The sequence below is a fragment of the Salmo salar genome, chromosome ssa11 (assembly GCF_905237065.1).
Source record: "Salmo salar chromosome ssa11, Ssal_v3.1, whole genome shotgun sequence".
NCBI classification, from domain to species: Eukaryota; Metazoa; Chordata; class Actinopteri; order Salmoniformes; family Salmonidae; genus Salmo; species Salmo salar.
In genome coordinates, this window is record NC_059452.1 from 6,510,275 (window position 1) to 6,522,630 (window position 12,356).

The 12,356-nt window shown below is 45.4% G+C and overlaps 1 protein-coding gene across 1 annotated transcript in view; it reads right to left on the reverse strand.

Moving 5' to 3' along the window:
- The window catches only part of LOC106561908 (SH3 and multiple ankyrin repeat domains protein 2), a 271,718-nt gene that overhangs the window by 73,532 nt on the left and 185,830 nt on the right, over positions 1-12,356 (reverse strand). The window contains 2 exon segments of the mRNA XM_045688948.1: positions 3,902-4,026; positions 10,744-10,826. Coding sequence (XP_045544904.1) covers positions 3,902-4,026; positions 10,744-10,826 — 208 coding nt within the window.

Sequence of the window (12,356 nt, forward strand, 5' to 3'; positions counted from 1 at the left end):
TCTGCTGCTAAAGCCACTTTCTACCACTCTAAATTCCAAGCATCTGCCTCTAACCCTAGGAAGCTCTTTGCTACCTTCTCCTCCCTCCTGAATCCTCCTCCCCCCCTCCTCCCTCTCTGCGGATGACTTCGTCAACCATTTTGAAAAGAAGGTTGACGATATCCGATCCTCGTTTGCTAAGTCAAACGACACCGCTGGTCCTGCTCACACTGCCCTACCCTGTGCTTTGACCTCTTTCTCCCCTCTCTCTCCAGATGAAATCTCGCGTCTTGTGACGGCCGGCCGCCCAACAACTTGCCCACTTGACCCTATCCCCTCCTCTCTTCTCCAGACCATTTCCGGAGACCTTCTCCCCTACCTCACCTCGCTCATCAACTCATCCTTGACCGCTGGCTACGTCCCTTCCGTCTTCAAGAGAGCGAGAGTTGCACCCCTTCTGAAAAAACCTACACTCGATCCCTCCGATGTCAACAACTACAGACCAGTATCCCTTCTTTCTTTTCTCTCCAAAACTCTTGAACGTGCCGTCCTTGGCCAGCTCTCCTGCTATCTCTCTCAGAATGACCTTCTTGATCCTAATCAGTCAGGTTTCAAGACTGGGCATTCAACTGAGACTGCTCTTCTCTGTGTCACGGAGGCTCTCCGCACTGCTAAAGCTAACTCTCTCTCCTCTGCTCTCATCCTTCTAGACCTATCTGCTGCCTTTGATACTGTGAACCATCAGATCCTCCTCTCCACCCTCTCCGAGTTGGGCATCTCCGGCGCGGCCCACGCTTGGATTGCGTCCTACCTGACAGGTCGCTCCTACCAGGTGGCGTGGTGAGAATCTGTCTCCGCACCATGCGCTCTCACCACTGGTGTCCCCAGGGCTCTGTTCTAGGCCCTCTCCTATTCTCGCTATACACCAAGTCACTTGGCTCTGTCATATCCTCACATGGTCTCTCCTATCATTGCTATGCAGACGACACACAATTAATCTTCTCCTTTCCCCCTTCTGATAACCAGGCGGCGAATCGCATCTCTGCATGTCTGTCAGACATATCAGTGTGGATGACGGATCACCACCTCAAGCTGAACCTCGGCAAGACGGAGCTGCTCTTCCTCCCGGGGAAGGACTGCCCGTTCCATGATCTCGCCATCACGGTTGACAACTCCCTTGTGTCCTCCTCCCAGAGTGCTAAGAACCTTGGCGTGATCCTGGACAACACCCTGTCGTTCTCCACTAACATCATGGCGGTGACCCGATCCTGTAGGTTCATGCTCTACAACATTCGCAGAGTACGACCCTGCCTCACACAGGAAGCGGCGCAGGTCCTAATCCAGGCACTTGTCATCTCCCGTCTAGATTACTGCAACTCGCTGTTTGCTGGGCTCCCTGCCTGTGCCATTAAACCCCTACAACTCATCCAGAACGCCGCAGCCCGTCTGGTATTCAACCTTCCCAAGTTCTCTCACGTCACCCCGCTCCTCCGCTCTCTCCACTGGCTTCCAGTTGAAGCTCGCATCCGCTACAAGACCATGGTGATTGCCTACGGAGCTGTGAAGGGAACGGCACCTCCATACCTTCAGGCTCTGATCAGGCCCTACACCCAAACAAGGGCACTGCGTTCATCCACCTCTGGCCTGCTGGCCCCCCTACCTCTGAGGAAGCACAGTTCCCGCTCAGCCCAGTCAAAACTGTTCGCTGCTCTGGCACCCCAATGGTGGAACAAGCTCCCTCACGACGCCAGGACAGCGGAGTCAATCACCACCTTCCGGAGACACCTGAAACCCCACCTCTTTAAGGAATACCTAGGATAGGATAAAGTAATCCTTCTAAAAGATTTAGATGCACTATTGTAAAGTGGTTGTTCCACTGGATATCATAAGGTGAATGCACCAATTTGTAAGTCGCTCTGGATAAGAGCGTCTGCTAAATGACTTAAATGTAAATGTAAATGTAAATGTAAGATCCCTCATCTCCAAAAACAGCTTGGTGAACTCTGCAGCCTGCAGTAAAACTGTCACCTTTAACCTTTGACCCTGACAACGAAAGGGGCAAAGGTCACATCAACAGAGACAAACAGTACAGACCAGAGACAAGTCATCCTACACTCTAACACGTCAGAAACAAAGTTCAATAACATTGACAGAACACTTAGACAGGTTTCAAGCTTTATCACGCTTTATCACGCTTTATATGATTGATCCCTCCCACTCTGTCTCATCTCAATACAATTGAATCAACTTTATTGGTACGACAAGTGAAGTAAGGGTTACCGGAACATACATTACCAAAAAAGCACATGATGAGAACATCAGAACAGCAGAGACAACAACAATTAGTAATCATTGACAACAGTAAAAAATATGACAACTTGAAAAACGGTTGTCAAATTCATCTCCCTCTCTTTCTCTCTCTTTTAATACAACTCAGGAAGCAGTAAAGTCTTGAAACATGTCCTTCTCCCTCCCAACTATAGGATATTTCTGTACAATCCCAGGGTTACAAAGTCTTGATCTTCTATTTCCTCCATGGCTTGTAAAGGAGGCCTCTCAATACCAACTTTGCAGAATGATGACGAGTTAAACCATGACTAGTTCCTCTCACATCAAGAAAGACCAAGGATGCTGTACCCATTGGGCACAGACGTCAGTTGAACGTCTAGTTTGATTTACATTTGGTTGAGTTGTCAACTAAAGTGAATTAAACGTATAAAAAAAGGTTTAGGTTAAAAGTTGGGTGGAAAAAATACGAAATGCCCTTACATTGATGACTTTTTGCAAATCCAATCAGTTTTCCACATTGTTGCAACATCATCACATTGATTTTTGGGGTGTAAATTATGTGGAAATAACATTGATTCAACCAGTTTTTGCCCAGTGGGTAATCTGTGTTTAAGATGCTGTAATAGAGAGATGATGGGAAAGATAGGGGCAGTGTGTGTAACAGCTCATGAGAGAGGAGTGAGGGAGAGAGAGGAGATAGAGATGGAGGCAGAGAGCGAGGGAGAGATGCTCCATTTAGCAAGAGCCAAGACAAACCCCAACCACAGCACTGCACTGATTACAATTGCAGTGTTCGCACTCGTTACACACGCATACAGTGTGCACGCAGCCCAACAGGGATTCACAACCATGTTCAAAACAATTCTCAAACAGCACCATCATAAGCATTATCCCAAAAAAACAGAACACAAAAACAGACCCCAAAAAGTACCCACAAAAACAGTACTTCAGGTCTCAGGAAGGCCATGTTATTGTGTGATGCTAGCCTAAGCTGGCTATCACTACCTGGATGTAGTTTTTTTCCACCACATCCTTGGCTGTGACCCACCTAAAGCCTTTCACCACCAATAAACAAACCAATGCTACTGGACACAATCACATCTGCCACCAGACAGGGAACTACCCTTAACTTAGTGGTGGATCCTGACCCAGAGTTTGGGAATCACTGGTCTGATCCAAAAGCCCTCCAAAACTCAAAGCATTGAGCAGAAACAGGACAAGTGCTAACTACCTGGTATCAAAAGCTGCAAAGTCGGGCTTGTTGTAATAATCCCAAAGACACATTTAATTATAACATTATTATTACATAATGATCATACTAGCTTGTGCTTTTTAAATAAATACCAGGTAAATAGCAGTCTGTAAAGAGGGACCTAAGATCAAGTTGAACCAAAACTCAAGCGCCAACAGATATCATCACCAATCAGCTCTCACTCATCCCAAAATGGATCTCTACAACCAATCTCATTGCTTCTAGCAGCAGGAAGAAAGAACTCTGTTAGGGACAGGAAGTGAATAGTAGTATGATACACACAATCGTACAATAACACACACACAGACACACAATGCACTCACTCTCACATAAAAGCGCATACATGCACACACATGCATGCACGCGCACACACACACTTACCTCAATGAGGAAGTCCCCGGTCCTAAGCCCCGCCTGCCAGGCCACTCCTCCCTCATCCACCGACTCCAGATATTGGAGGGCTGGGAAGGCAGGGGTGGGAGTAAACTCCTCGATGGGCGTGTCCGCTATGGGAGAGAAAGAGAGAGAGAGAAGGTAAGTGGGTCACCTTATCCTGAACACCACTCCCCTCCTCAATACTGAGTCTATGGAGATCTAGCCCCATTCCAGATCTATACACACGCACATGCACACGAACACACACACACACACACACACAAACACACAAAGAGCTTTATTTTCAACAGGGTTTAGCATTGACTTTGTGGTCAGCAGACATACAAACAAACGACAGACAAGCAGAGATAATCCATTAATCACCAATAAAACCACAAAGGTCATTGCCAATTCAATAAGGTGGAAGGCTGCAGACACTGTGCTGTCATCAACACAGCCAGATTAGATTACTGCTGTCCTAATGTCTATGCATGGCAGTGTGTGTGTGTGTGTGTGTGTGTGTGTGTGTGTGTGTGTGTGTGTGTGTGTGTGTGTGTGTGTGTGTGTGTGTGTGTGTGTGTGTGTGTGTGTGTGTGTGTGTGTGTGTGTGTGTGAGACACAAGGTTTGCTCTGGTGGTAGGGGCAGTAAGATCTCTTTCTCCCATCTCCTATACTGCTGTCTATTTCATCTCCCCCATCTCCCTCCCTTCACCCTTATCGCCTGTCACCCTCTCTCTCTTTCCCCTCTCCCATCTCTTCTCCTCTCTTCCACCTTCCACTGGCCAGTGATATTCACATTGTGTCCTCGTGGCAGCCAGAAACCAATGGTGACAAGTGACACTTCTAATACATCACCCTCTTACTGTAAGAGAGATGCTAGGCACTGTGTGTGTGCACACACATGCGTGTGCGTGTATGCGCGTGCATGTATGCGCAAGCATTCATTTGTGATTTTATGTGAGAGTGGGTGCATTGTGTGTCTGTGTGTGTGTTTTCGTGCGATTTTGTGTGTTTCCGTTGTGTGTGTTTGTGAGCATTAGAGTGTGTGTGAAGTGCACAGTGCCAGAGGATAAAGAGGGCTGGCTCAGTTCCCTTGGGTGATGGCAGTGTCAGAACAACTCAAGTACATTCGGCTTGTTGTTTTTTAGGCTAAATTGTTCTCTTCCTCTCTCTGTCACTTTCTTCTTCTATCCCTGTCTGTTCCACCCCCCCCCCCTAAAAACAAGGATGTCCAGACAGTTAAAAATGTACCTCTCAACAGTGCAGATCAATGAGAAAATGCCACCTCGCAGCGTTTGACAGTGCGGATTATGACATGGCTGTAATCATCATAGAAACCAAAACAGCCGCTCAGCGGGCTATTTTTAGACAGCATCAGTGGGTGGTGTAATATCAACGTGTGGACAATCGCACTAATGTCCTGACAACATGTCCTACACGCAGGTTGATATTGATGTGTGAGTGTGTGCTCTAGAGTAGCGGTCTTCACAGATCCACCTGTACCCGAATACCCGAGATCCAGAATTCAAAATAATGTCAATGGTCTGGGTAGGATCTGATATGATTGTCACGGGTATCGGGTATGTGTCATTTTGACTGACTTGTCCAGAAGGACCCATATAGATCCGAACGTGACTGCTGCAGTAGAGAGAGAGCATTTTTATAATTTATCCTTCTGCTCTTTGCTTTTCACGAGAGTGGCGCGTGTAGCAATTGTTTGACAATCATAAGTCTTCAAAGTGGCAATAAGCGGCCTCTGTCAATTGGTATAGAATCAGCTTGATCCCCTCTGTCGAATTTGCCTGTACCATCTTTTTTTATATTTTCAGTGATATTGTTAACAAACACGCCCGCATAAAGAAAATTAGAATTTAAAACAGGTTCAGCCCCTGGTTCGACCATGATCTTGTAGAGTTACTCCACCTCAAGAATTGCATTTGACGAAAGGCTTGGCACACGCATACTCAGGTTGTTTGGCTCTCCTTCAGGGAAATGAGAAATAAGTGCACTCAGGCTACCCAGAAGGCCAAAGTTAGTTACTTTAAGGAGCAGTTCTCTCTCTGTGGGTCGAACCCCAAGAAGTTCTGGAAAACGATTAAAGACCTGGAGAATAAACCCTCCTCCTCACCGCTGCCCATGTCCCTTAAAGATGATGATGTGGTTGTTACTGACAAGAAGCACATGGCTGAGCTTTTTAATCACCACTTCATTAAGTCAGGATTCCTATTTGACTCAGCCATGCCTCCTTGCCAGTCCAACATTTCCTCATCTCCCACACCTTCTAACGCGACTAGCCCCGATGCTCCTCCCTCTTTTTCCCCTGCCCCGCTACAAAGTTTCTCCCTGCAGGCGGTCACTAAGTCCAAGGTGCTAAAGGAAATCCTTAAATTTGAATCTGGGTCAGATGGTTTAGACCCATTCTTCTTTAAAGTTGCTGCCCCTATAATCGCCAAGCCCATCTCTGACCTTTTTAACTTGTCTCTCCTCTCTGGGGAGGTTCCCATTGCTTGTAAGGCAGCCACGGTTTGTCCTTTACATTTACATTTTACATTTACGTCATTTAGCAGACGCTCTTATCCAGAGCGACTTACAAATTGGTGCATTCACCTTATGATATCCAGTGGAACAACCACTTTACAATAGTACATCTATATTTTTTTTGGGGGGGAGGGAGTTAGAGGGATTACTATATCCTATCCCAGGTATTCCTTAAAGAGGTGGGGTTTCAGGTGTCTACGGAAGGTGGTGATTGACTCCGCTGTCCTGGCGTCGTGAGGGAGCTTGTTCCACCATTGGGGTGCCAGAGCAGCGAACAGTTTTGCCTGAGCTGAGCGGGAACTGTGCTTCCGCGGAGGTAGGGGGGCCAGCAGGCAAGAGGTGGATGAACGCAGTGCCCTTGTTTGGGTGTAGGGCCTGATCAGAGCCTGAAGGTACGGAGGTGCCGTTCCCCTCACAGCTCCGTAGGCAAGCACCATGGTCTTGTAGCAGAATATTTATTTATTTATTATTTATTTAATAAATAATTATCATTATTTATTTCATAATAATTATTTATTTAAAGGGGGAGATCAAGCTGATCCTAACTGTTATAGACCTATTTCTATTTTGCTCGGTTTTTCAAAAGTGTTGGAAAAACTTGTCAATAATCAACTGACTGGCGTTCTTGATGTCTATAGTATTCTCTCTAGTATGCAATCTGGTTTCCGCTCAGGTTATGGATGTGTCACTGCAACCTTAAAAGGTCCTCAATGATGTCACCATTGCCCTTGATTCTAAGCAATGTTGTGCTGCTATTTTTATTTGACTTGGCCAAAGCTTTGATATGTTAGACCATTCCATTCTGTGGGCTGGCTAAGGAATATTGGTGTCTCTGAGGGGCTTTGGCCTGGTTTTCTAACTACCTCTCTCAAGTAGGGCAGTGTATAAAGTCAAAACATCTGCTGTCTCAGCCACTGCCTCTCACCAAGGGTGTACCCCAAGGCTCGATCCTAGGCCCCACACTCTTATCAATTTACATTAACATCATAGCTCAGGCAGTAGGAAGCTCTCTCATCCATTTATATGCAGATGATACAGTCTTATACTTAGCTGGCCCCTCCCCGGATTTTGTGTTAACCTGTTGGGTCTAGGGGGCAGCATTTGCACGTCTGGATAAAAAAAATGTACCCGATTTAATCTGGTTACTAATCCTACCCAGTAACTAGAATATGCATATACTTATTATATATGGATAGAAAACACTCTAAAGTTTCCAAAACTGTTTGAATGGTGTCTGTGAGTATAACAGAACTCATTTGGCAGGCAAAACCCTGAGACATTTTCTGACAGGAAGTGGATACCTGATGTGTTGTATTGACTTTAAAGCTATCCCATTGAAAAACACAGGGGTTTAGGAATATTTTGGCACTTCCTATTGCTTCCACTAGATGTCACCAGCCTTTACAAAGTGTTTTGAGTCTTCTGGAGGGAGATCTGACCGAACAAGAGCCATGGAACGGTGATGTCCCATTAGACACCTGGCGCGCTACTTCATGTTGGGTACCCTCGTTCCAATACGTTATAAAAGACTATGCATTCGTCCACCTTGAATATTATTCATGTTCTGGTTAAAAAAGGCCCTAATGATTTATGCTATACAACGTTTGACATGTTTGAACGAACTGAAATATATTTTTCCCCCTCGTTCATGACGAAAGTCCGGCTGGCTTACATCATGTGCTAACGAGACGGAGATTTTTGGACATAAATGATGAGCTTTTTTGAACAAAACTACATTCGTTATGGACCTGTGATACCTGGAAGTGACATCTGATGAAGAGAATCAAAGGTAATGGATTATTTACATAGTATTTTCGATTTTAGATCTCCCCAACATGACGTCTAGTCTGTATCGCAACGTATTTTTCTGGGCACAGTGCTCAGATTATTGCAAAGTGTGATTTCCCAGTAAGGTTATTTTTAAATCTGGCAAGTTGATTGCGTTCAAAAGATGTAAATCTATAATTCTTTAAATGACAATATAATATTTTACCAATGTTTTCTAATTTTAATTATTTAATTTGTGACGCTGACTTGACTGCCGGTTATTGGAGGGAAACGATTTCCTCAACATCAATGCCATAGTAAAACGCTGTTTTTGGATATAAATATCAACTTGATAGAACTAAAAATGCATGCATTGTCTAACATAATGTCCTAGGAGTGTCATCTGATGGAGATTGTAAAAGGTTAGTGTATCATTTTAGCTGGTTTTATGGTTTTGGTGACCCTGTCTTTGACTTGACAAAACATTACACACAACTCTTGTAAATGTACTGTCCTAACATACTCTAAATTTATGCTTTCGCCGTAAAACCTTTTTGAAATCGTAAAACGTGGTTAGATTAAGGAGATGTTTATCTTTCAAATGGTGTAACATAGTTGTATTTTTGAAAAATTTGAATTTTGACATTTATTTGGATTCAAATTTGCCGCTCTTGAAATGCACCTGCTGTTGATGGAGTGCACCACGGGTGGCACGCTAGCGTCCCACCTAGCCCCAAGAGGTTAAATGCTCTACAACAAAGCTTTCTTAATGTCCAACAAGCTTTTTCTGCCCTTAAACTTATTCTGAACACCTCCAAAACAAAGGTCATGTGGTTTGGTAAGAAGAATGCCCCTCTCCCCACAGGTGTGATTACTACTTCTGAGTGTTTAGAGCTTGAGGTCATTGACCTCATACAAGTACTCGGGAGTATGGCTAGACGGTACACTGTCCTTCTTTCAGCACATATCAACGTTTCAGGCTAAATTCAAATCTAGACTTGGTTCCCTCTATCGTAATCACTCCTTTTTCACCCCAGCTGCCAAACTAACCCTGATTCAGATGACCATCCTGCCCATGCTAGATTACGGACACTTCATTTATAAATCGACAGGTAAGGGTGCTCTCGATCGGCTAGATGTTCTTTACCATTTGGCTATTAGATTGGCCACTAATGCTCCTTATAGGACACATCACTGCACTCTATACTCTTCTGTAAACTGCTCATTTCTGTATACCTGTCATAAAACACAGTGGTTGATGCTTATTTCTAAAACCCTCTTAGGCCTCACTCCCCCCTATCTGAGATATCTACTGCAACCCTCATCCTCCACATATAACACCCATTCTGCCAGTCACATTCCGTTAAAGGTCCCCAAAACAAAAAAATAAAAAACAGGCTACAGTCATAGAGTCTCCGTGTGGGGCAAAAGTTAGGAGATATTAATCAATAGAAGATGCAATTAAAGTGACGGAATAAAAGGTTAAAGGAGAAGAATAGGCTACAATTACCAAGAGCCAACAGGCAGGTTGCTACTTTATATTCTAAATGTTGTTGTTGTTTGTAACTGTGTAAGATGAGAAAGCGCTTACTGCCTCAATTAGCCTAGCGCTAGCTAGATAGGAAGCTTAACTAGATTCACCCGGTTTGATGCAGTCAAGACAGGTACTCAGAATCATATTGGATGATAAATAACTTACCTATGGCAGTTATTAGTTTAATAAAGCGCATCGGCTTCCTTGGTTGCTGTCTCTCCCTCCCTCCTCCCGTGTCACTCACTCACACTCAAAGTAGCCTACACACACAGCACAGCCCCTGCAAGAGCCTCACCTCTCTCTACCCCCTCTTCCTTGCGCTTTATCAACTCTAGTTAATAAAGTAGTTTAAAAACGGACTTTTCTGCTGCTTCTCTCACTCGGATCGGGTCTGGATCTGACCAGGTCTATACGGAACGGGTCTAGTTGTCCTTGGGTCCGTTTGGAACAGGTCTCTATATTTAAAAAATTAATTTATGCAAATCATGTCCAGATGGGAAAGCCCCAGGTCCATTTCGGAACAGGTCCAACTATTTGGACCCATGAGGGCCTCTGTTCTAGAGAGGTGGACAGAGGTGCAGTTAGTCTTTGTTTGTGTGTGTGTGTGTGTGTGTGTGTGTGTGTGTGTGTGTGTGTGTGTGTGTGTGTGTGTGTGTGTGTGTGTGTGTGTTCTGCTTCAGTTATGGTGGTGTCTGGCTGGCTAGATATTGACGCTCACACAGACAGACAGACAGACAGACAGACAGACAGACAGACAGACTCATATATATATATTCATAAGTTGTTTACATTATACAGTAGGCTATAGGTGACTGACATACAGAGTGGAGGGGTTCCTGTGGTTACTTCAGGTGGGAAATACCATTTTAATCTCTTTAAAGTTTTATCATATAGAGACATATAAGATACATAGGCTGTTATTATCTTGTTTAATGTGCAGTGCCTACATATACAGTAACCATGAGAAAGGGATAAGGAGAAGGGGGGAGAGACCAGGGTAGAATCTTACCTTTGGCCCCTCGCAGCACGAAGCCGAAGCCTTCATTCTCCTTCTTGGTCAAGACCACCGTCTTCTCCTCGACCACGCAGTCGCTGTGGAGAAAATGCCGCGCAAAGCGCCCGTTATTACAGCCCATCATCCGCATCACGGCCACAGCCGCCCGCCCTGAGTGCAGGTTCATCGCGGTAAGCTACTCTGGGCAGCCCCCGACGGAGGGGCTCCTTGCCTCGGCCCCTTTTAGCTCAAATGAAGTGCATGACAACGCTGGCAGTGGCAGTCCGGCGCCCGCATCTCCAGAAAAGCCGCCGCTCCTCTCCTCTGCGGCCGAAAACCACTCGGGGGAGCGACAAGCGGAGGCCGGAGATGGCGACGAAGTCGAAGCGTGACGTCGGATAGAAGCAGCATTACCGACTAAATAAATGATGATGAAAGCGTGGCTTGACGCGGAGGAGGGGGGGAGAAAAGGAACGGATGGTGGCAGGCAGTTAGGAGTCCTGGGCGAGGAGTGCGCGCAACGAATGAGAGAAGAAAAAGAGAGAAGGGAGAGCGTGACCAGCATGGCAGTGCGCGGGCACGAAAACAGGAGGCCATGCATGAGTGATTGACCCTTTCACTCGAGTCGAGAGGTGGGTGTCCTCCCACTCAATGGCGTGGGGTGGCGGTGGGTGACACAGAGGGACGCAGCCCGCATGCGCTTGCATTACATTTTTCATTAATGTAATCCAAGGCGACAGATGCGCCCAAGCAACGTGACGAGAGAAACGGAGAGGGAAGGAAAGATATTCAGGTAATTATGTTGCTTTCAGTTTCATTGCTGTGGTTTTAAAATCATGGATGGGGCTTTGATACAGTTTTTATAAAAATGTTTTTTTTGTTGAATCCTCTTTCCCCAGCCTGACTCCAAATGCGATTGGGCACAAAGGTTGGGCACTCAAACCTGTATGCTAATACTCCAAAAACAGAATGCCACCACGTCAGTCACAGCCACATTCAATCAAGCAATTCAATTCTCAGACACCTCTTCACCTCTATAACCTCCAGAAAAAAAACCATCTACAAACAGCAATGACGTGGTCCAAGCAATACAGCCCCATCAACACCACAGTGGGCCTACCAGGCTACCAGTAATACTGCTATATACCCTTTACCTGCCACATCTGCAGCTTGAACCATTCAGTCGATATACTTAAGGCTCATAGCTTGAACCTTTCACAGTGTGACTAGCGTGGCATGCTCATTTGCTAATGTTTATCTGCCTTGAGAGCTGGGATTAGGGGGGAATGAAAGGCACCTATTGAACTTTGACTTGGCAGTAAACACTTCTCACAATCTCCCTCATTTTATTCTTCTTTCACACCATGGCCACCTTGTGTGTGTGTGTGTGTGTGTGTGTGTGTGTGTGTGTGTACTCTACCATAGCAAATGAAGGGGGAAAACAGTCAAATCCACCCAGACACTGGATGAGATATGAGACACATTAAACAGGGATGTTGAGGGATGAGAGGAGAGATAGAGAGCTGCAACTGCCTTCCTAGCAACAGAGCAGCAAATGCAGAGTTGCCTTAGCAACACAATATGTTTTTTTTTTAAAGGACAACATCCTGGTTATATTATTACTGTTA